We start from the raw sequence: 25,679 nt of genomic DNA on the forward strand, positions 1-25,679 counted from the left end.
TAATTTGACTTTTATTGCTTGCGTTTCGGAGTAGTCGAATTTATATGGTTCAGAGGATTCCGATGAAGGAATCTCTTCAGAGGTTTCGCTCTTATTATCCAAAAAGTAATGCCAAAGATTCTGTAACCAGTGCTCCACTCATTCACAATCTTCACTGGAAGATTCTGTTTGATTCACACGGGATTGCCTGCTGCTCTGGAAATGTAAGAGGCCTCGTAGATTCAGTTCATCATGTAACACGGTCTCAACAGAGATAGCGCTTGGCTGATTAATTTGAGAAGGACGCACTTTTGTCCACTCATTTGTGCAATGGTAGTAGTGTTGACATACACAAACTTTGTTTGCTCTGAGGGTTCTTAAACCGATGTACACATTCTGTAGTGTGCCTAAACTAAACGCATAGTGAAGCAATATTTTTTAATCGACACATTTGTAAGCTTCATTGTCGTCATCATCATCATAGACAGCAACAACAGTGTTGACACTGATGCTTCACTGCCGTAAATCCATAAGTTATCTGTAAATGTCGTGGTTGTGCGAAGGCTGGGATACTGCTAGGGCGCTCACACATAGACAGGTAAGCGACACCATAATAACGGCACTAGTATTAATGGCTTTCTACCTCTTAGTTCTTCCTGAAAAATAGGAAAAACACCTATGCCTCTTTGTAAATGGTCAAACGTTTGTAGATATTAAAAAATAACCGCTCATTTTTCCGGGTAACTGTTAACAACCAGGATGAGAGTGTAGTAGGGCAGTAGTGTATTCTTTACCTACTTGCGTGTTGAACATTTGACGACGCGTTTTATTCAGTCACTCGAGAAAGGCCCATGGAAATCAGTGTTTACATTGATCTTACTGAAATGTGCACTGGCATGCGGCCATTAAGGATTATTCCTCCTCCCTTTGGACTGGAAGTACGTGCGTACAACCGTCTTCATTAAGTCGTTCAGTATTCCCATAAACTTCACTGGGTAACTGTGAGGTAAATCTCTGCAACGCATCCAAAGAATTCGAAAAACTCAGCGCTTGTAGGAACAGTTTATTGGGTGCATTAAGTGTTAGTCATCAAACAGCAAGCTCAATGTACCACTCGTTTGACTGGTAACCTAGCCAATAGTGGAAAGCCAGGTCATCTTATCGACATGATGAGAATACTTGCAGAAATAGGTGCTTTATTTGTTGACGCAACTCTCGAAACTGATTGTGGAGTCGCATATTACAGGCTTACTCTATTCATCAGACAATGATATTGTTATACCTTTTCAGGGGACATACTCATTTTTTTGCCATCCTATGAAGAAATAATCACCCTACGGGACCAACTTCTTGACATGGAGAATTTAGTTTGGGAGAAAAGCAAGTGGGTCTTCAAAATTCTGTCCTTTTTCTTTTAGTTTCTTTTGCGAAATTTGCTCCAAAGTGTTGAGTTACACATCTGCTGCCACGTTAACTAAAGCTTCTCATAAAAGCAGGTTGTCCTGGAATTTTGCCGCATCTGCTTCTGGAATAACATTGTAGGCCTGTCAACGGTTACCGATGTTGGTTTATCTAGTCGCATTAGATAGAATCACGCTTATTTCCAGAACTAAGCTAATTTTACTTAATATGTTTCGAAGGTGAACTTTTAATGCAGATTCACCGATTCATTGTTTGCTCACAAGTTGGTTAATTCTTTTAATCGGTCTAGCTGAAGCGGTGGTGTTGCCTAGTCGGTTGATCCTCATCGACTGAGGAAAAAGGCAAGCCAATTATTTTGTTTAACCCATCCATCGTTATATCTGTCGGCCACAGTTGAACGTCGACTAAGCCACTCATACGATGAACGCGTGCAATTAGCCTACCTGAACGCATGTTACATGCTCTGACATGCATGAACAGACGAATAAGCGCACCTGGGTTGGTTCGGTTTTGATAAATTGGCCGGACTGACTGGCCGGTAGGATAAAAAACTCTGTTAGGGAATCACCTCCACTCGTCCCAGTTCACTTTCCATCCCGTTAATTTTCCACTAGTGGAACTAGTCGTTGTTATTGGTTCTGTTTCGCCTGAAAGCAAAAGAAGTGATGAGTTCCATCTCACTCACCTGGGAGACTTCAGTTTGAGCGGCAACGACCTTTGTCATATTGAATCTTGCACTTTCAGCGTCGCACTCGGTTATCCAGACACAGCCCATGGTCAGCGTTATCCTACGATGTAGCTAATGGTTTGGCTTGCGTGACAATCTGAGGGAAGATCGCTGTTAACTGTTTTCATAATTCGAATGACCACATCATGGTCAGTGGTACGACTAGTAATTTTGCCAAGCGCTAAAAGCCGTTTTTCACCAAAATGATAAAAGCAACATTTTCCGGAATGGACTGTGATTCGAGCATTCAGATACCATCTTCGCCGACAGAATTTGAATTATCAAGTTTGCACACCTGGGAATTTTTCGAGTTTATCTTGTAAGATCATCTAAATCCATAGCACAAGATGTCGTAGATAACTCCATCGTGCTCTTCACTCATATTACCCTCAGTAGGGTCTGCCACTGTAGATTGTTTCAACAATAGTACATTTCCAGCCAAGTCAACCCAGGACCAGTTTAGTCGCATTCACTGACGCGATCGTTTGGTGTCTTTGTGTTGGTAATGATATCAAAGTACGATATCAAATTTCCAACTAGATGATAAGCGCGGGTGTGTAATATGGAGTAGTTCCATCTGGATGCTTTCTTTTTAAGGGCAGATAGGCTCAGAAGCTCGCAGTCCATCAGATTAAAGTGAACAAAATCTAACCATTCTGGCTCTGAGTGCTTCAAAGGTGTTCTCATTATAGCACGTTTCTAGCTGATTAGTCATTAAATTCAGCAGTGGCGTTCTTTTCACTGCGCATGGTTCACTTATTTGACAACCATGATACCACTGATGACATTTATCCTGCAGCATCCTGAGCTAGCACTGGAAAGCCATCTCTTTAGTTAGCGCTACACGAACGGCACTTCAGAATGATCGGTAGACTACGTGCTCACATTACTCTCGTTTGAACAATCATCCTCCTGTCCTGGTGCAATTTCTGGTGAGTCCATACCAAAGGGAGGAAGCACTGGACGCGAGTTTCGCTCGTATTAGGGTTCATTGGAGGTACATATCCAATGGCCGTGCCGGGGTTTGAGCTCCGCAAATTTGACATTCTAGGTGAGGGTGTTACCATCACTACACCAGCGCACCCCGGGCTCATTCGAATTTCCACATCTAGACAGGTGAACATGTTCGCGTTTAAGTGATGTGAGCTGAACGCCCGACAGCCCACATGTCCAGTGTGCGGTGTTCAAACCCCGTGCCGAATTCTATCTAGGTGCAAATTGACCACCCTGCTGACCAGAATGATACACTGTTCCGCTATTAACTAGGTTTTCGATTATACAATTCGCTCCAAAAACTGCTGAGGTACTTGGTTCTGATCATCAAAGTTGATGGTGCCACTCTACAGTGCTCTTCGATTTTCCACAATAAATGAACTTACCTAAACCATAAAATATCTACTGAATCATGGACCATGCTGATTCCCAGTAGATGTTCATTTGGAGCATCTGGTGCTTACCTTAATGGGGTACTCTAATTTGAAAATGACTGTCAACGAACTCGTCAATACGTTGTGAATTCTGGTGCAGTTCGCAAGGTGTATGACTATATACACATGAACTGATCTCCATCTTACAACCTGCTTTTACCGTAATGCAGTCGTATGCTGTTTGAATCACAGCCAGTGAATACCCTTTTTGTCACAAAGAGTAGTGCAGCCTGTAGATCACAAGGCCGCATCGTTGGCATACGAATTCGAGATCTGTAACCAAAAGCCTTTGTAACTCATTTCATGTTCCTTTGTTTTCAGTCTGAATACCAACGTTTGAAACATCCATTAAACAAAATACGCACCATCTGCGCTCCGTTTTTCGCTAGTGACCGCCGGCAATTGCCGACCATGCTTTTCGCGTCCATCTCAGTGCATAGTGGCTGACCAGCCCACTCATTTTACTTGTTCTGTTTGGTATGATGACGGTCATACTCGAGTAACAGTTGCAAAATCATGCGACAAGTATCAGTTAACCTGAAATTTATGAATGGGGTCATTCATTAATCTAATTTATCCTGGAAAATTCGTGCTTTCTTTCCTGTGTATGTTTATGCAGTGCATCCACCAGGTTGCTGCTCGAATTTCAAAATGCTGTGCACGTTACTGAGCGCACATGTATGTTCACATCCCTTAGGGCACCTTAATTCCAGGCAGAGAGAGCATAAAACTGTTGTCGGTACGCTTTTCAGATTGCTCCGGATTTAACTAATCCGCAGGCGGCTTATTATGGCCCAAAGTGACAAATTTATGAGGCTACCCGAAAATGACTTCGGTTTTAGTATCGGTTGATTATGTTTATTATTGGTTCGGTCATGATTTTCAGGTCAGTTTTCTGGAGATGCTCACCCTTGGATTATGTGGGTTCTGCAGTCATCTGTCATAAAGCTCCCAGAACTGGTACATGCCCTTAATGTCCCAGATAGATGCTTACCGTATGTTCTTGTCCTTGTAACAGACGATATCTGGTATTAATTCTGCACTCCCGAATGCTTGTGGCTGACCTGGCCAACCTGTTCTTACCAACCCCCCCTGGAAGCCGAAAAGTGGTGAGTGCGTTTGCTTATGTTTACTTACGTATGCATGGTCCAAAAAATAGGGACCGTTTGTTATGTCCTTTGATTTGATTTTTGGTGTTAACTGGATAAGTATGAATCGTAGAGTTATCTCTATTAGGACAGCCAATTTGAAGCGGAGGCTTCCGAAGTCATTACGCAGATGTTTCATCCTTGCTAACAATAACTAACATTGAGTTCGCACATAGCTCTAGGGAGATCCGAACCTTCTATTTTCAATTAAATTTTTCGATTAAATTAAATTAAATTTTGAGCCACTTCCACCAAGCCCGGATATACAATCAGCCTTTGGCAGAGAAGTTAGTCGTAATCCTGTGGGTTACCCATTTCAGTATATCCATAGGAAGTCGTGAGGTGCTTGCTGCTTTTAACGATTGTGTAACAGATGTTGGCCTACACATCTACGACCACCCAGCCTATAGGTGTCAGACTTACTGCGAGTTTTTACTACGTTGTGGATTTTTTCGTACTGACGACTCTCATGATAGAAGTTGAGTTCAAAATAATTTTCTTCTACAGATCCTATCCACAAGCATTGCGGAGTTCTCCATGAGTTTTGCGCGGGTTGCTTTCGTTATCGATTGCGGACTGGAGTGTGCAGTAAGCCGGAGTTATTTATAACAAGTATTTATCAACCAGTCATTGTGCCACTACCTTGCTTTGTAATCACACTTAAGATGGCCGGTAAAAAGGTCAAAAGAAACAATAAGAATGTTGAATGTATTTTCTTTTTTTCGCTCACGGTACTTCTGTTTACTGAAATCTTTAAGAATGATGGCAAACTAAGCCCTGTTTTTAGTTTATCAATGAGCTGGTAAACATTCGTAAAAAATCTGCTTGTGAGTTGTAAAACTCCAACTGGTAAAACTATGCTTTGCGATAATGTGGATGTATCTGACTGTACCCCCCTCCCAGGTTTACACTGCATAAGTGCCATCGAGAATAACAGATTAAGTGTGAGAACTAGTGAGATACACCCCAAGCAACTTACCCTTATTCTACTCAAGGCCAGAAAGATGTTTCCCTAATGACGGATGCATTTTTGCGGAGGGATCGGTTCATTGAGTAATCCTGAAAAAAAATATTCAACCATTGATAAACTACTGGTAGTTGATCAGATGGCTGTTTATCTGTCCGCCGAGCTCAAAAGTTAGCTTGCAAGCACTTCATCACCACCTGCTTGGACACTACCAGTGCGCGATGAGTACCCCAAACCGGTGGGGTACAATTCTACATTTTATCTATGATCCGAGCTTTGGAGAAACGGGGACCATGTTTTGGCATGAAAGTTCCAACTACAGAAGAATGACTTCACGAACCACTTGGTCGACTGGCTTTCAAAACCATAGGTTAGAGGTGAAGTTCTAAAGATCACGATCACCAACCCCGGGAGGCTGGTGCAACTTCAGTGGAAGGATCCCATACTGCGGAAGATTAAAACCGTCCTGTTGGACGGAAGAGTCATTGGGAACACAGGGGAGATAAACAATGGGAGATATCTCGGGAGTGCTCCATCAAAGATGGTATGATATCTTGGGAGTCAGACGATTTAGACGCCGCAACCTTGTGATACCTCGTGTTGAGGCCTCCGATAAGAAACTTTTAGTCCCGCGTAGATCTGACAATCTTGATCAGAAAAAGGAAGAATTGGGTTCAAATGTTCATGGTTTGGTTTGTTTATATAAAGATAAGCAAAGTCACACAACAAACACCAGTTATCCGCATTCTTGGCGTCAACTAGTGTCCAAGATTCTTTGATAGGCAGAGAGCGGCGTTAAAGTCCACACACTTGACAACGACTAGCGGAATGGTGATTCGGTGTTGTGGGTTGCGGTCGTCCCCTTCGAGGCCCTGCTCGTTATTCCGATCGGCGGTGCGATCCCATTGAAATCACGACAGTACATGTCAAAACAGTCCCAGCAGACAGGGCACGAACGCGTATGGGTAAGTCAGTGACACATACATGCCAGTGTACTGGTGTCGAACAGGGCGGCCTTTGCGGCAAGGTGAATGGAGGGTGCGCAAAACAGGTGGAGATCAGTGAGCACACGGACTGAGTAAGCTCTTGAATGGGGGAATTGTCACGATGTCAGGTCAGATTCAATACCTCGTGACTTGAGGAGAAAGCTGACTGTTGGGTGCCACGAGATGGCACATACAGGGTGCTCCAAAATGTACGAGTTTCCGGCAAAGGACCCACCGACTAGGGATGAGAAGCGATGTTATCGTCTGTCGTGACCTGTAAGTGGTGCCAGCTGTTGAAGGGGGACAAGACAGGAAAATATGGGACCTACCTCGTATCAGAAATATGACAACTGTGGTTGATGTTTTAGGGCCTCTTCTGGTGACAATAAGTGAATATCCGTACTTTGCAATCATGAAAGAACACCATTCGAGTTGGACCAATGCGACGGCCGTTCCAAACGCAACGGGCGACTACGACCAGTTGAGCAGTAATATGCCACATTGTAGCGAGGAAGATGATGGAAAAGAGATTATATTGTTAGAGTGAATAATTAAGGAATTGCTCACAGCTATTCGGCATAAAGCGGCGATAACCTCCCATCCATGGACAAACCACCTAACGGAACGCAATAGAACAAAATATCAAGGGATGACTGGTGGTCAGATGGAGTGATTGGGATATAAACCCACGGGTAGTGATGTTAGCACATCGCGCTTCCATCCGGTTCAGCACAACCAAATCCACATTCCTGTTGATGTACGGTCGGCTCCCACGTCTCCCTGTTAATCGGTAAATCTGTTTGCGGCTGACTGTGCACCTGTGTACGCGAGATCCAGGTAAGCGCAGCATGAAAAAATTGGCAACGGTGCGCAAGAGAACTAAATGGGAGATGGAAGGTACGAATGTCCAATCATCCCAATATGCACGAAGGTCAAGTGGAAAATCACAATCATTGGAGTAGTAAACTGGGGTCGTGAAAGTTAGTCGGTCGCTAACAGGGACCTTTTTTCGTTGTTGACCGTCAGGGGAATGTTTATACGGTTAAAGACAGTTAAGGGCCACGACAGGCAAATTGGAGCCAGAAACAATATCCGTGGGGAAGTGCTTCCACAGCTGATATAAGTGAAGCGGACCGCTCGTGGATGGAGTGAATGTGAAGTTTAGGGTGGGAGGTGTACTACTGACTTGTAACATCTCTTTAAAGTAGTTTGAAGCGCGATCTTCTGTCTACTTGTGGGCTTAAATTGAAATTAGTAAAATGTTTTATTGTGTCTGTCCATTCATTGTAAACATCAAACGACCTCCAGAAAAGCACAGAAGTTTTGGAAGTGCACCGGAATATTTGTAGCTTGGGTGTGTGATCACTCACTAATGAATGAACCACAGCTACAGTGAATTCCCGTTCAAAAGCGTCCTTCTTTTTCATTTATCTGATAAGAGGTACCATGTCTGTCTATCTATTACCCCTTAATTGGTACGGTAGTGTGCGTCCTACAGAAACGACCCAACTGGCCATAAAATTTCGAGTTGATCCAGTGCGGTGCCCGAGTCGGATTTTGTTAGTCTCAAACTGATGCCTGTTGATATTTGTCAATTTTAACACCACAAAAACTAATTAATGCGGATATTGGAATAACACAACTTGTAGGGTTGGCGAAAACTTTTGGGAGGCTCATTAAAATTATAAGTAGTGTCGTGTCAATAAAATACCACGGCATCTTGATTCTAGTTTAAAATGAAGCAGGAGATGGTTTCTGTGCAGCTGAAGCTTACCATAGACAAGGTGTTCATCTAAGGTTCACTTGAATCCCCTATCGCCATATTTGTAACCTTCAGATGAATGTTTATCTGCAAATGGGTTGGGCTGTCCTATTTATTGCACAACAAGTCGTGTGTACTTCTAGGGGTGTTGAGGCGTCCTATTATGGTGTTTACTCATGTGAACCAATGGACTTTTTCTGATAGCCATTCGACAGTATAATGAACCTCCTCCTTTATTTCAGAAAACCCGTGTAGACTGGGGTGGAGCATTATCGTTGCAAAATTACTGGATATCGAGGTCAACCGCCATTCAGAGGCAGACTCGGTAGGACTCCCATTTTATGCATTTCAACGTTCCATATATATCGATTGCATTGGAATAATGCAATTTTTGTCTCTTCGCGGATTAGTCTTCCGCCGCATGGCATCGAAAAAGTTATGTTTTCTCATGCTCGTACAGCGCATTCAAATGATTTGGTGAAGGCTTATTCCGCCTGTTATTCACCCAAGCTTGAGTGTGCAACTGTGTAACCGCCTGATCGAGACCGCGAGAACTAAGTGAATTCAATATATTCTGCTTAGATATTGGGTCCACTTACTTGACTGAAGTAAGATATGTTTCACCTTTAGCGGGCTGATAAATGTCGTGCCAGTTATAAGCATTTTTTTGGTCGAACAGCAAGCCAGATGCTAGGGCCTCACCATGAGCCTGCTGAATTCGTGGAGGAGAATTAGCAAACTCACTGTCGCTTGCATTCACTTTTTATGTTTGTAACCATGCTCTTCAAAAATAAATGATACTAGTAGTAGTAGTAGTAGTAGTAGTATGTGCACAACTCTGCACCGGCTTCTTATAAATGAAAACGTTCTTGCGAGCTAATGTGACGGTTTTTAGTACAGCTATCTCTTATCAGCAGACAGCTACTCGAATCAGACGATTTTCAGTAGTCACGATGGTGCTCATGGTTGAAAACAGTGCCTCACAAGAATGTCTTAAGTACAATATGTCATCATAGATCACCGTGATAGACTTAAGGATGGTCATATCCCGATCTCTGGTTCATTTTGTTCTAACCTTCATTAGGTGATAAAATCAACCAAATGGAAAAGAATTCAAAAACAGAACATGCGAAGCGCGGCGGGTAAGAATAAATGAAGTGTAAGGACTATGAAGCCACCGTGGTTATCACAAGGTTGAGGGGTACTGAGTTATTTGTGTAAACGTTTGTTCTATCTTTAAGTGCATTCATCAGCAGTATGTAACACAATGTTGTGAAAGAGATTAGTACGCGCAGACGTCCCCCAACCGAAGGATTATATCTCCTTATTGCATAATAACGCATACCGTTGCTGGTGTTAGTCAACGACCCAGTATTATTCAGTGACAGGAAACCACGATATCGGTCACTGTGAAGTTTAGACATAACCACACCCTGAGTTCACTCCCCGTATAAACATTAACTTCTCACGAGGACCGTAGTGCAGTTTTCCGGAATTGTTTCCACGGAACTAAATGAGAGTACAGTATGGAGTGAACATCAGAAAGAGAATACATGAGCTACAACGCTCCCCCTTGACCTAAAGCTCTCGTAATGTTGTGTTGGTCTGTCTTCGGTGCCTCAAAGTTTCTCTGAGCTATGCTGGCTGTAACGCACTTCCCGAAAGCTCAACCATTCAAGAAAAGCTGATTGAAAGCATCCTAAGGGAAAACAGCGAGTACACATACTTCTAGGAACCGGATTACTAGGCGATCTGGAAGTAGGGTCGTACTGTCCTCTGCGATAGGGGTGTGCAGGCAGAAAGACATTTCTCAAGCGACCAGCACGTCCATATATGCGGAAACAGCGATGTAACCTTCCGCCGTGAAAAGACGGCCCTAAGAAACTGCATACTCTTATTGCTCAATGGTTGACCGTAACCGCCAAGCATTATTCAATACGGTCGAAATAATTTTAAAACCAAAGTGTCCATCGCTGTTAAAAAAGCACCTGATATGCGAAGCTGCATTAGGATTGAAACAGTAACACCTTTCTCCTTGAATCCTCGAGAATTCCCCCCTGAAGGAAAGTGGGTTAGACTGTTGAGGCATCGATTCCTCGAAGGTAGCCTTAAGAAAGCCCTAACAATCACTGCCTTGAGGTTCAAAGTTTTCAGTCAGAGGCTAGGGACAGGGTCCTTGAACAATGCCCCCACATCCTTCCACTACCTTGTGGGTCACTCTTGAGTCAAAGGCTCCAGTTTGGTACCCCGAAAAACACCCATTGGGCAACAACAGAGCGTTTATTCATACACCGGACCTCCGCCCACTCCTCTACACAGGGAACGATACAGTGCGATCAACCCATCTGCCATCCCCTAGCCACCGTTCCATGTCCAAAATTTCACCCAGAAAAGCGAACTAAAGTACTCGCTTACAAATCTCAGAAGGTCTGGTCCAGGCTTTTAGTCCGCACTGTATGTCAACTTGGACAACAAGCATCCCTTGCTGAAACCTAGCTTTCCATTTTTTCGACCTGTTGTGTGTCCCCGAGACAAGCACACAACAACCTACTTCGGTCGTGCAGCCCAAGCCACTTAGGATGAGCTCAAATATTCCATTTTTCACGCTTCCGGTATCCGGTGATCCTGATGCAAGGACCCTTGATATCCATGGTGTGTGAGGTACACGCATTGGTCTTGGAAAGGAGGAACTTTCCCACGATAGATGAAATCTTCAGACTTCATAAGTTGCCTGGCTAGGATATGTGCTTTGCACGTCAGAAGACCATCTGCCTCGCGGATTTCTTATACCCTCGCCTTGTGCTGAGTGGAATCGCCGGAGAGGTGGAAAGTCTATGACCTGGCAGCAAAGTATGGAAGCAATAAAAAAACAAAGTCGAGTCGGCAACTGTCGCTTCTGTGGATGGTGACCCCGGGACCCAACTCACCAATATATAATGACACTGGCAGACATGGCTCAATAAAAAAAATTAGCATCGAAATTCCCACTTCTCGAATTAACTAATTATGTCATCGTCTTCAATGCCCGGCCGTACTTCCCAACTTCTCCCGCTTTCCAGTGATCGAAACTGTAGCCACTGGTGCCAAGGTTTCTGTGATACATGGCTTATAGCTGGCAACTTGAACTGAACGTTCCCTCAGTGAACAAAATTTCGTAGCTCTAAGACAGCTGGCCGTTCTCGAGGAAGTAGTTGATATTTTCAGTTATATTTCAGTTGTTTATTGTTTACTGTCTTTAGTTATTTAACCCACAAAATATTACCCTATTGGTATTTGGTTGGCAGCCTGCTTCCTGGACTGGTTTCAGGCAGCCTCCAATCACAATGAAAACTCTGTATGACACTCCTGGAAGCGTTTCGTGATTCCGAGGATGGCGCACCTATCCAGTATTAACTAGACGGTCAGCTGTTCTACTGGAAACACTTTATGGTTAAATCAAAGCTGTGTTTCCAGCTTTTGCAAGTGGTTGTGCCTTATTTGTATATTCTGTGGGGAGCTGTAGTGAACAAGCACCGCAATTGCCTCGTTGCCACGTTGTTTTAAACGGAAATGCTTCCAGAGTGCATATATTTGAGCAACCTATCTAAGTTTTACTACATTAGACGCCCTCTATTTAAATTAATAGCCACTGCATGGCAAATTGTGAGGCTCTCTGCTTTGCATCATTCTGTCTGCTAACTTGACAATTGGTACTGAACTACGTGCCCAGGTTATCCCCCCCCCCCCGTCACGCCAGTGTGTCATTCTGAGTGGTCGTACAATTTTGAGTAGAACTGCAGCTAATTGGATATACGCAACTCGCAATAACATTCTTGGACTTGGTCAACGGTGTACTCACAGTAAACCACAAAGCACCAGTGAATTGCCCAGGTGAACTCCCATTTCCAGCTAGCGTTTGCCGTGCTTTCTAATCAACTACCGCTCATCCTTAGTAGCACGGTATTAGTCATGCGACTACTGGTTCACCGCCTGGCTATCCAATCCCACATTATAGACTCGGCAATGTGCACTCCCCGAGAAATTATTATTTTTATTTATTCGTGTGGTCGTCAAGTTAATGACGCGTTATTGCTTTTGATGGCTTTTTCCACTTTTCACTCGCAGTATTGGAGTCACATCATCAGCCATATGCTTTCGGTTATTCAGCCGAATCAGATATCAGTGCCTAGGACGTCACCACTCCATCAGAAAAAGCTATCCACTCGAAGTAAGTACATATGTCTACACTTTTGTGCATTTCGAACCTACCCTATGACCAATAGTTTGGACGATGTTTGGGTGATATATTAAGCAGACGAATTTCGGGACCAGAAGCGCCTCACTCTGTCTCGTGGTTTCTAAGTGACTCTGACCCAATACATTTTGAAATGTTTTCTGGAGCTTCCCAGAATACTCCGCATTAAGTGGTGTACCAATGTCCACACCCCACCTACCTTATAACCTCGTTATGATGAAATCATTGAGATCTGGCAGGTAGTACTCTGTAATTGAAAATTTATACTGGGGTGGAAACTCTCTTAGACCCACATATAACCCTATACTCATAATGTTTCAAAAACTTCATTATTCTTATATCATTTGGAACAATATGCTGATGCGACAATAACTAACGTGGAACTGGCTGGAAGAATTACTAACTTGCCAACGTGAACTGATGGTTACTGACCAGGACACTCGACAAAATATGGGGTAAAATAAAAGATAAAACAAAATAAATACAAAAATACAAAATTAAAATATCGATTGAAGAAAAAATAGTAAACAAAACATTGAATAAACAAAATAAAATATGGAGTACATAATATACAATGTGTGAATCCAATGCGTAATATTCCTGTCCATACAACTACCAAAAGAGCCAATAAATATTATTGTGTTTGATATATGTAGTATGGGATGACCACTCAGAGTTTGCAGACAGCCTCCTACCTATTTCGTCCTGTTTGGAGACCATCAGATAGACGCAAGTCTTGAAAACTAGCCCTTAACTTGAACGGTTATTTTTTTCTGAGCACACTTTGTTGCTCCGATTGACTTTGGACTGCCGGGCATTACCGAGGACAGTGATAAATGCGTTCAAGTATAACTGTCCTATTGGTAGTTAGCACATGCAGCGATTGTCCTTCTTTGACTTGCAATTAAATGCGTTCAAGTATAACTGTCCTATTGGTAGTTAGCACATGCAGCGATTGTCCTTCTTTGACTTGCAATTGACATTTCAGCTCTACACTTTTCAGGGGTTTCGGGGAAAATGGCATGTGGTTTCAATCATCAGCACCAAGCCTATATAGGACTTTTGTGGTTGTTCTACGAGGTTTGCAACTTCATTATTTATTTTACGACACGTCGTTAATTTCGTGTGAAATTTACATCCTGTAACAACGCCGTCCCCACTGTTCATCATTATTATCATCATCACCATGGACTGCATGATAGTGTTCAAATTAATTATGGGATACTGTCTTAAGCTTACCGTCGTAATCATGCATTGACAACAATAAGCGAAACTCAATATCAAGGGGTTTTTGATTCCCTCAAACTGACTGTTCTCTTTCAGGAAGCATGCATTCAGGCGAGACTACTGACATCCCCTGGGCTATCAGTACATACGATGCTATCAGTCGTTCCAAGACCTCCATCGACAAAATATTGTGATATGACCGTTCAAGCGCTCATGGTAAGAAAAGTCGAGTGTACGCGTATCTACATCACTCTCTTATCACACTATAAATATTCTTTCATCTACATGGAAAATGCGACGCACTTAGTGATGCAGCCACTGCTTATGTACCCTCAAGAAGGCGGATTTTATCCTTTAATACTTCCCATAACCAACCGCTTTACATCACTCAAAATGATGGCTCCCAGCAAAGTCTAATTTTATCCGCAAAGCGGGGGATTGTTTTGGGCCAGTGTAGACTAGGGATTTATCAAGACCGCAAAACTCACTGGAGAGGAGAGATATTGGGTGAACGTGAAGTAACAAATAATGAGTTCTGTATATTGTTTTTATCCGTTTGTAGCGATGGGTACCAGTCAGTTATAAACTCATTCGAATATTTATACCGACGTTAAACATTTGGCCTTTTTTCTGAAGAGTGCTGTGTGTGCGTGTGGTATGCGTTTTTTGTACTTAACTGTAGCCCCAGATCTTATTGCCACGTATTTGTATTCGGTGCACGTCCGCATTGACAGTTTGTTCAGAACTCCTTATCCCAGTTCCCTCCTACCTGGAACGAACTTACTTGATGTTTTCTGCCAGACTCTAAAGTCTCCAGTGCACTTGAGCAGCGTTCTTTTGAAGCTTACCACAAACTTTGTATTTCCAATTGATTGTATTCCCATGTTTTCAAAACTTGATCGCAGGATATGGATGCTCTGAGCAGCCCTCATGAGCTTACGGAACTTGGCTATCACACATGCGATATTCCAATTCCACCTCGCTATGCAAAAATGGTGCTTGTCAGTGTGGCGCTGAAGTGCTTAGATCCTATTCTGACTATCGCATGCATTCTGACTTATGCAGAACCATGTAAGTTCCCTCTACGAAACTTCTTTATTTGTTCCACTTCTTTGTGAGCTCTGAGCCATTTTGCAGCCAAGTTTTCATCTTAGTGACATGCCTGGGTGACAAGTTTACTTCAGTTTTGCCAGAAAAATATGAAGCAGAATATACTGTGTAAAAATTTCATCTGGATTCTCCAAGCGTAAATAATTGATGATGCCACTTTGAAGCGACCGGAAACTTCTCTTACGCGAGAAGTTCTATACTGAGGTGATTTGGTCTGCTTTACCGTGAGTAAACGGAAATACTTTTCAACTTGGAAACTACTCATAAGGTTGCTGAAAACTCTTCGACAGCCCACGGCCGGTTTCGCCCTTCTTGTGGCTCATCAGGTAGGCGCAGTCCCCGAGTTTTCCTCAACCTTATGATCTAATTGTGAGTAGTTTCCTTTATGAAAATATACTGCGATATCTCGAATATCGAGCCAACTGAACCATAAGGCGGCCTGTATGCAGCACGTTCAGTTGGAGGACATCATAAACGAGAGATTCAATTGAGTCTCCCGTGAAAACCAAATCGATTTGGAAATGAGTGTATTTCTCGAAATACTTTTCAACTTGCTTGAAGACATTCATTCTGTTATTCGGTCGTTGATCCGGGTTTAATGGTCTTGATACCTTAATCGCGAAAACAAAAATTGAATGTGAAGATTTGCACGTGGTCAGTGGCATCAATCCCTGCCACGGCAATTGAGTTCTGGGCGAGGTAGTTCGCCAAAGTTTTCTGTGGATTCATCTGGTCTGTTAATCATCGTCTGAAGGCTGGAATAACGGAGTTCTACGAACACCCTATGCACGGAATTGTCGTTCGCAAACTCCGTTATTTGATATTCCTCCTGTCTGACGATTGGTACTTAGCGTCTGCCTCTAGACTTATTGACTTTGAGCAGACTGGCAGATGGTCACGCGAACACGCGGTTTCATTAGTCTAAGTCAAGTGTTCGCGTGACCCCCTTGGGGAAGGACGCGCACGCACAAGTCGTATTTCAGGTAATCTTGGTTGTGGTCTTATGTGCGACCCATAAATCCGCCAAGGCGCACTCAGGGCCAGGCGAGCATGATACATTGAATCGGTTTAGCCTGATTACGAAAGTCGTTCTTGGGCCATCTGAACCACAAAAGCAGTACCGGCTTGCAACCCAGAATCCACCATGATAAGTTACCTCAATCATGTGTACGTGCGGGCTTTCGCGCAACCAAAGGCGCGTTCCATTACTTTCTAAAATGGACCTGCATGGTATAGTTGTGTAATCTCAAGCGCGTCGGTGTCCGGTCAAAGTATCCCGGATTGAAGAAAGACCACAAGCCGATTGTAACCCATGCTTCATCTACCGTATGTCTGACACCTCTCGATTGAGGAATTGAATGGCGGCAAAATCCTGCACGGTGAGCACTGCATTTTGCGTGCTTCTAAAATTTGAGCCCTTCGCATAATTTTCCAGCCATCCAACCCACTCGTAACGGGTACGCGAAAATACGCACCTGCGTGTGGCACACGCACCATTATATCGGTAACCAGTGATGTTATCCACAGCTATCACAGCTGAGTCGGGCAATCCAAGCTGCATCGAACAGCTAACGCCGAAAAATATGAAACCTGAAAAGAAACTTTCAAGGGAACTCCATTTGTCAACTCGTGATAATAGTCACTTAACGAATTGAAAACCCTCACCAAGGTCTTTGTTCTTACTGGGCGGATGATGTTTTTTGTGAACTTTTACTCTCAATGATGAAAGTGGCGTACTTTTACCAGAAGGATTGACTGTCAAGGAGTTATCGTCTGCTGCTTTTTTCGTTTCACGGCCTCATTCAAAGCAGATTGTGCAAGCAGACGTGGCAAGTGCTGGTCAGTTTAGGCATTCACATACATGTGTATCCTTTCCTCATGGTTTTCGTTCCCTTACTCGTCATTTGTGTGAGGCAATTTTTATTGGGTGCTGGACGTTTTTTGCGGAACTAGTGAGATGATGTCTGATTCACACCCATTCAACCGGTATCCACAAAAATCGGATACACTACGTACCATGTAAGCTAACCAAATCCCGGATCCGTTGCATCGACCGCCGAAGGATCAGAACTAATAGCGAGAACGGCAGCATCACCGAAGTTGGGTTAACAGTTTCTTTAGATTCACGCTCATGAGATCTGGTTTCCTCTTTCTGGGCAACAGCCCATCTAATTCTGCCGGTCAGTGGTTGGTGACACTTCGCACCCATTGTTTTTTATTGGTTCGCTCAACATCATCATGAAGTGTTCCGTTGAATCGATCACCAAAATATCGGAACCAATAGTAAAAACAACAATACATGTAATATCACACCATTACAGTTTAAAATTTCAGGACAGTCTCAGCTGTTTGGTGTTTCAAAGTTCCTCTGTTGATCTACCGATGAACTCTGGTCTGTATTGAGAAAGCATTCTGTTCTCAACCCAGTTTTTCAGTACCAGGACGTGAAGGATATATATCTCAGCATTTTTATTACACATGTAATATAATCTACTCGCTGTCTCAAAGAATCCACCCACACCGTCTGCTGTGAGCTGTGATGTTCAAAGGAATGAAAGGAGTATACTCCTGCTTCCATCCTACGCAGGAATGAAATTTAAGCCTACCGAACATCAAAATCCTACTTTTCAGGTCATCATATACCATGAACTTGAGAAATATGTAATCTTTCTGACTTGACAGAATGGATAGGAGTTTAGATGACTTATCAATAGTTTCCACTGATGACAACCCATTACACGCAATGGTATTCTTGCGTTTAAATCTAATGCCCAAACGAAAACGTCTTTACTTCTGTTGTACACTCCGATTTTTCAAAGTTTATGCCCCCAGGAATGCTTTCGAACGTAGAGAATGGAGAAATGTTCGGAGAAAATTCGCCTCTGAGAGTTACAGTGACCACATGATGTTGCTCAGAGCGTTTCAGTTCTGGCAGAAAGCGAGATCGGAGGGTTGGGAGAAAAGCTTTTGTCAGAAAAACTTTATATCAAGTGCTGCGTTTGAAATAATTACGGTTATACGGTGAGTTTGTTCTAAGTGATTTTGTTAAAAACTTCTACATCTCTAGCTGAGTCTGAACTTACCCGTACCCAGACCGAACTTCTCACCGTCGAGTGTGGAAATCCTGAGTAATGAAGTTCAAAGCCGTTACGACACACTTTGCATCAATGCAGATGCAGTACATATCCCTCTCAGTGAACTTTAGTGTACACGGCATTCGATCCACACTGCCGAGGATTGCATTTCTAAACCGTATCTACTTGTATAGGTGGAATCAAAGAATTTGCTACAAGAATTTGGAGGGCACTGTTATATTTCAGTATAACAGAACAAAGTTGTTTCTCTGTTGATGGTCAGTCGAAAAGGACCGATCAAAGGCCTTTCCCCCCATCAGTTGGCCTCTTCCAGGTGGTCCTTGCGGAACCAAGTAAAAGTCGTCCCCGAGAGTGTCCTCTCCAAAAAACAACTGTGCCAGTACATATTTGGGGAAATGGGAGTTATGGTCATCCAAGGGAAGATAGCTGCTATCGTTTCTCACGCATCGATGCAGTTAATTTGTACAAATAACGGTTTCAGGTCCCAATTCGTCCATAATCACATCCAAATACACACAGAAGAGAGAGATCTCGCCGGCCGTTTTTTAGGCATACCTACTGTGATTTCAGTCTCAAGACTCAGAATGTTTCCAGAGGAAAGAGCAATGTTGAAATACATACGAATTCTCAATTTAAGCCTGCCACAAAAGCACTCGAAAAAAACGAACAACGACCTTGACAAGATGACCAATAACTGTCGCTGAGCATAAGTGAAGTTGTTGCTCTCGAAACCCAAGTAGCCACCAGAATACCTGGGCTAATAGCTTCAGCTAATTTTGAAGTCGGCTTACATATATGTGCTCACAGGTTTTTTCATAGCTATTACAGTATCAAAAATCCCGCATGCACTAGAAATGACCGATTCAAGCAAGGGGAAATGAGAATTTAGAAGACGTTCGACATTTTTCCTAATTTTCCTGAAACAAATACTCCTCAATCATTCCTATGCCTTTTTCAAGTAGGGCACCTAACTTTTTCAATAGAACTTTGCTCAAAAACCCGAGAGCAGATTCTTTCATATTAAGGTTGCTTTTGGGATTACATCAAAAAAAAAGATTGTTTATCTGTACAGCTGTCGGCTAATTCTTTGCAGTCGTTTCCGGTCGATCTTCCAGACACATACGCACACACCAGTTTACCAATGAAGATTGCACAGGTGTGTTACTAAGTAGCGATGATGCTGAGTGCCGTTTGTCATATACCGGTCACGAATTAGAACAGCCGTTCCTAAGCGGTGTGTTGTAATTTTCCCAGACGGGAGTTCCATTGCCTCTAGCATGATGAAAGCAGCAAGTTTGGAGAAATCCAGTGCTGTCCGACTCATCCAGTGTTGCAATCAGCTGTCTTCATTAACTTCGTGATATTTCTGTTGTTCACCTACTATTTATAGCCTAAGCTGTTGTTGAAGGACTGTGATCATGACGTGCTTGTCGGCACTGCAGGCATGTTTCACCCAATGCAAGGGTTTTCAGTGAAATTGGATATGGGTAAAAGCTCAGGATGTGTTGTGCAATAACCATCTGTCCTCGATTCGCGTAATCCACTATTCCATGCACAGTATGTATCAGGCCAAGGTAGGTGCATTTCACCCTTCTTATAATGTTACCCTCTGTTATTTGAAGTCCGTGACGGTGAGTGATCTTCAAACTTCAATATATCCCCATATCGAACCCGTCGACTCAGTATTATCAAAGCATAATAAACTACCCTGCTGTTTTTTCACCGGATGCACAATACAAAAGAACTGTACTATCAAACCAAACTTTCCTCTCACAATATTCTGCCGGTAGACCTTGTCTTTACTTTGAATTGGGTTCGGACTCTTCTGTGCAAGGTTGCAGCTAATGGAGTGAACTGCCCACCTGATTCTGTGTTGGGTGAATTCGTATGAAATAAGGTCAGATATGTAAACACGTGTGCAAGCATACACATGTTGTCAATCCCGAAAAACTTGCAACCCACTAACCGTCCCATTTGACCTTAATCATTTGGCGTATCACTGCTGACCCAAACACCACACCACCATTCAAATCGATTTGTGCCTTGCAAACAGGATACAAATGGTCAGGTTTGTTATGGAGGAGAATGTTGGTAGTATAAATGGTCGTTGGTTTGCTCGCTGAGCTGGTCAATTTGATTGCATACGTTTCATCACCAATCGAGGTGAGTGTGGTGGAACGTAGCGATATATGGGTTGGTGGTTGTGGGCACAACCACAACGCACTGATGATGTCACCTCGATTGGTGACGAAACGTTTGTGAATTGCCCAGCTCAGCGAAGAACCATGGTCAGGTTTGTCCCACCCATAAGTGACTGACTAATTTAAATGCCAGGATTACCAGGTTCCGTCCAAAATAAACGTGAATGATTAACGAAATACGCTCATTTGCTGTCGAAGAATTTTCAGCAACCTTATGAAAAGTGCATTACGAATAAACACGAGCTATCTTTTACCCTATTCAGGACACAACTCCTTGGCCAGCTTCGTGCCTCGGGTTTTGTGAAGGCACGTGGAAGCGGTGATATACGAGATCTGAACACAAATTCGGAAAACTGGGCAGTTGTAAAGGCCGCAATCGTTGCTGGTATGCATCCCCAACTCGCCAAAATTGACGAAAAACGGCACATTACATTTATCACCGGTCAGGAAGGTCTGGTAAGTGGTTAGTTACAAGGATTTCGGATATCACTGTTTTGTACGGTAAGCCTTACATTTGAACCAGTCAGAAAGCCTGATTTTTCAGACCCCAGCTTGTTGGTCAGAGGCACTAGTGGGATAGTATGGTAATAGCAGATAAAATTCAGGAAAACGTGTAATATCACTTGCAACACTGACGATGACAAGCATTAGCCTGGTAGTCTGTGGTGTGTGAAAATCAACCGAGATGACGGGTATCGAAGAAATGACAAAGTATGGAAAGTTAAAAACGTATACACTGCGAAGATCGGTGCACCGCTCTCGGCTGATGAACGTAATAAAACAGTACTGGGTGATTTTCAGAAAATTCTAAGTCACAGCCGAACTGTCTAGTTTACCATAGCGGGGCAACTCCAATTTAAGTGCCGCTCCATAATTCCTCCGGCGTTAGGTTAAGATTATCGTGTAACTGGGGCATCGCCCATCCACGCTATAGAGATCGAACAAACCTCGAAAGCATGTTAGTTGGTATAATTCGAAAGGGAAAAACCTGTTTGAACACACTTCCTTGTATTTAAGTTATTCCGCTGGGTTTGATTGCCATCACAAAGCTCTACATGCTTCTAATTTCTTATGTTACTGCTCCGCTTTTTCAAAATCGTTTTTCATATACTCTGCTTGTCATATTTAATAGGTGACGTTGCACCCGCACTCTGTTCTAGCAACGGCTGACTGGAACTCGAATAACTCCTCATGCATACCAAGTGAATGGCTTGTGTATGACCAAGTAGTTACCCTTCCGCAATCGACAGCGGAAGCAGTCAGTGACAAAAGTTGTAGACCAGCCCTATCGGATGGTGACAAATTAAAACCCCAGGATGAACGTGGGATAGGAAGTCCCGTCGGTCGCTTCACACCACACTGTCGGTCAGCGATGTGCGAAGCTGATCTGCCCTCATATGCAGAAGTCACCGATCCATCGAAGGCTTGTGACGGGTTGAAACGATTCGAAGAGACGGAAAACAAATTTGAACATCGATGGTTACGTTTTATAGGCTGCGTAACGGTTGTTTCCCCGGTTACGGTTGCGTTAATGGCTGGTCCCATGCGTTCGAGACCGGAAATACTGAGGGAATTGGAAACACTCACTGGTAAGATATCGTTTGTCGTGTTCCTTACTTGACTTTGCGTAAGCAAGCAGCTGATTGCTGTCCAGACTTAAAGGCCAATATGCGTGGGTAACTAAACAGTAACATTTGTCTTTATCAGCACAATTCTGATTGGTTTATACAGGAAGCAAATCACCATAAAGTCACGCCTTAATAAGGAAGCAACCAGAAACACTATTCCTCCTGCAACCACTGTCACACCCCTATACCGGGCTCATCAATGGTCAGTATATAGAGTTTTGTGCGTTATTCGAATGTGCAAACTAGGTTGTCTAGAACAAAACAAAACCATAATCCTGACTAGCATTTTCGGTATCAGGGGCACTGCAATAAGTTGGGGAAAAGTAAGCACCTTAAGATATCTGAAATACTCCAACGGTTTCCTTGATTCACTTGGTTCCTATAATGTTTTGTGTGTGTGTTTCGTGTGTATTCGCAGGAAGCTGTGGTGAATACATTGAACGTACCTCGCAAAAGAAACGACGATAACGTTAGCGAATAGACAGTTGTGTGTTTGGATAAGAAATCGATCAAATACGGGTAGGAAAGTATATCTCCATGACACTAAAAGCCATCAGCTGTTCCGTAGAAGTGTTCCGGATTACAAACCCGTCCTTGCATCCTACTGCTGTTGACAAACAAGCACCCGCTACGGAACACCGCTTTACGAACTGAAACTAGTTTGAATTCATCAACAGCATTTCCGATGCTGGCCAGAAAAAGACAATCTCGGAAGACTTCTTCTTACACATCAGTAACTCTTTATCTTGGCACTTGTATAGCGAACAGAATCGTTTCACGTTCAATTTCCGAACAGCTCCCATCACACTTGTCCAGAGGGAATCAGAGGAAGTTGATATCTTCGGGAGCAAATGACCCTGTTTATTGAAGGTGTCTTCCTCAGCATCTCTGGACGCTACGCTCATCACAGTGACCTGTGGACACCAACCTGTAAATAGAAAACAATATGAGATAGCGCTGATTCTCGGTTTTTCGGTAACCGAGCCATTGAGTTTTGACAACGGATTACAGACACTACAACTTCCAGTAATCGCATCAGTTTTGTTTTTTTTGTTGAACTCCGACACTTTCTTAGGAAACGCACATCCGCTGCTGCTGCTGAAGGGTTAGGTGGTTTACTAGTGGAATTTAGTTTGTCAATCGTAGATGATGTACTTCTTGTAGCATTACAGGTGAGAGTTTCCAGCATCACTACGGGAAGTGTTAAGTTTCAAGTTGAGTCACCCAACCAAGTGGACCAACCAGTGTACGGTCGTGTATCAGTAGACCTAAAGATCACAAGCGAAATGTGATCTAGTCCCAAGTACAGCAGTGCTAGCACCATAGGCCTCCTACGTTAGATGATTTAATCCCCTCTTTCTGTCAGGTGAAGCCATTCATGAAGCTTGATCTACCTCCTGCGTCCTGATAACTGGAATCAATTGGCCCATCGCGCTACCTCAATACTTTTGGTTTAGCTTTTGTTGAATGAGACGGCTTTGCCCTCCACCAAGGCCCAAAGTATCCAGCGAGGTATTTAAGAAACAGTTACTCCAGGCATTAGCTAACTGTCCGTGTACACGCTTCACTGATGATAGTCTACCAAAACTTTGGCGAACTCCAAAGAAATGCGACATCGACTTAAGTATAATTCTCAACTGTCGTTTTGAAGACGACACTCATTTAACTTCAGTCAGGTGGGAGCGAGTATGTTACTTTTCACGGACATTTGCTAACACCTGATGACGTGCGCGTATGACCTACGTGTATGTAGAAAGACTTGATAGTAAATGTTCCGTCTGAAAGTCTATGCTGTCCACATTTCAATGTAATGGATAGTGATGCGTGAAGCTTTTCCTCAGTGTTGTAAACTTTATCATTGAGCGTGTCTATTTTCACTGGCTTCTGGCCTACATAGTGGCATAATATCGCGCTAATTTATTAAACCCTTCTTAAATGTAGATCTCCAACAAAACCCATTTACTGGTGCCAAAGATATGAAGTCAGATAACCCGAGGAACCAACCGGCATTTCTTCGAAGTCCACGTACTGTTTTCTCATATCCAGTCTTGATAGAGAACAAGGACTTGGGGATATCTGAGAATAACCCTAACTCTACACACCTAGGGTTTAGGGAGTCAGAAAACCAAAGTTTCGTTCAAAACAGCGGGCCGAAAACTGTGGTTGAGTGCGATTCGCTTACGAACCAGTCATATCTTGGATCTGATAGTGACTCTGATGAGATGTGGACCGGAGAGTACGAACGTCAAAACAAGAATTTACGTCTTGGTGACCTCAATGGAAATCTGAGACAAATGCATCATCACTTTATTGGATCAGGCATAAAACAGGCTTCAGCACCAGTGGGTTCTGGAGTTTCTTCTCTATGTTCCGAGACGTACACAATACACCCTTCGGCGACGCTTCCCCTCATTCCTCATGGCGCACTTAGTGGAAGGGTCGGACATGCATCTCATGTAGTTCCTCCCGTTCACTGCCAGCCGTTAACTTCTGGTCATGGGAACCACATCTCACTGCGGCTGGACGACAGAGGACTGCTTCATTTGCGGGCCGATTCTACAACAGCCCAGTTTATTGTGGCCTTAAGACAAAAATGGCAGGCTTTACTTCTGCGCCGGCTTCGTAACCCGGGCAGGCCATCTTCTCCACCCGATGAGGTAAGTCTGATTGTTAGGTTCATCTGCATTTCATACTAATGTTAGGACTGAAGAAAATGGGTATTGTCTTGCATTTTCATTTTCCCGATGAATCAACGGAAACTTCACTGAAATCGGCACATGAAATGCCGATCGGATACATCAGATCTCTTTTTTTACGTAGAAGTATTGCTTATGAATACGTTTGGTTTGAAAAGAAGCCAGTTGAAACTGCTTATTTTTAGCCTGACTAAGGTATTGTGTGGATGAAAAACAGGTGTGCCTTCCAAATAGATGGGAAAAACAGTCCGCCAACTGTGTTGCCTAGCCATCATCATCGGCAGCATGACGTCAGTGGTCAACACTGATGCTTCGCTGCCGTACAACCATGACGTATTTGAAAGCCTTATAGTTTAGAGGAGAATAAAATAAGGGGGGAAGGGACTTAGTACTAGCTTACTACATTCATTCTAATATGCCTACACCTCTAGACACTTATTCAGATAACCTGGATAGAAGCTGACAACAAGGACGCCGTTGACATCGATTAGCAGTCGTATCTTGCACCGTTTCCTACCAGGCGCGGTAGAGATTTCGCGGTCACAACCCCTTAAGGTGAGTCGACCCGACAACACCCAAGCGTTTCCCAATCTCTTTCATACCCCTCTGCCAGCTCAAAGTTTGTCCACCTCTCTGCTTCTCCAACTCCGATGAGGGCATGGGAAACAGCCCTCTCTTCAGCAAACGATGGTTTGACCTGCGCAATACATGGCCCAACTAACTCAGCATCTGGTTCTGGACAAATTCTTTAATAGAAGCCTCCGTTGCACAACTGAAATCTTGCTTACTAATTGCCTCGTCATGGATTCGTGGACACCAATCCAAGCGAGCTGTGGTTCTTAGTCAGCGGTTTTTGAACACCTGAAGACGTCTCAGTTCCGCTGATCGAAAAAGCTAAGTCATAACCGTACGACAAAACAGCCCTTACTGATACACAGCTCCTTTGAGATTCAGGAATATACCACTTTGACGCCATCTGCAAACGCTACCCGCGCCTTGCAGTTTCATGCATTGACCTTAACTACCACACTAAATTCGAACCAGTAATGCTCCACAACTTCGAATGCCTC

The 25,679-nt window shown here is 43.4% G+C and overlaps 1 protein-coding gene across 1 annotated transcript in view; it reads left to right on the forward strand.

Moving 5' to 3' along the window:
* Window positions 1-25,474, forward strand: part of T265_15380 (hypothetical protein) — a gene marked incomplete at both ends in the record, with an annotated part of 29,586 nt that extends 4,112 nt beyond the window's left edge. Inside the window, 15 exons of the mRNA XM_009177822.1 lie at window positions 1,270-1,363; window positions 4,574-4,664; window positions 5,211-5,291; window positions 8,661-8,743; window positions 12,523-12,625; window positions 13,976-14,095; window positions 14,785-14,950; window positions 17,809-18,010; window positions 20,549-20,741; window positions 21,418-21,874; window positions 23,855-24,570; window positions 24,844-24,942; window positions 25,066-25,164; window positions 25,223-25,299; window positions 25,336-25,474. Coding sequence (XP_009176086.1) covers window positions 1,270-1,363; window positions 4,574-4,664; window positions 5,211-5,291; window positions 8,661-8,743; window positions 12,523-12,625; window positions 13,976-14,095; window positions 14,785-14,950; window positions 17,809-18,010; window positions 20,549-20,741; window positions 21,418-21,874; window positions 23,855-24,570; window positions 24,844-24,942; window positions 25,066-25,164; window positions 25,223-25,299; window positions 25,336-25,474 — 2,720 coding nt within the window. The remainder of the gene's footprint in view (window positions 1-1,269; window positions 1,364-4,573; window positions 4,665-5,210; window positions 5,292-8,660; window positions 8,744-12,522; window positions 12,626-13,975; window positions 14,096-14,784; window positions 14,951-17,808; window positions 18,011-20,548; window positions 20,742-21,417; window positions 21,875-23,854; window positions 24,571-24,843; window positions 24,943-25,065; window positions 25,165-25,222; window positions 25,300-25,335) is intronic.
* Between the last annotated feature and the right edge of the window lie 205 nt (window positions 25,475-25,679).

The sequence above is a fragment of the Opisthorchis viverrini genome, assembly GCF_000715545.1.
Source record: "Opisthorchis viverrini unplaced genomic scaffold opera_v5_469, whole genome shotgun sequence".
Taxonomy (NCBI): domain Eukaryota; kingdom Metazoa; phylum Platyhelminthes; class Trematoda; order Opisthorchiida; family Opisthorchiidae; genus Opisthorchis; species Opisthorchis viverrini.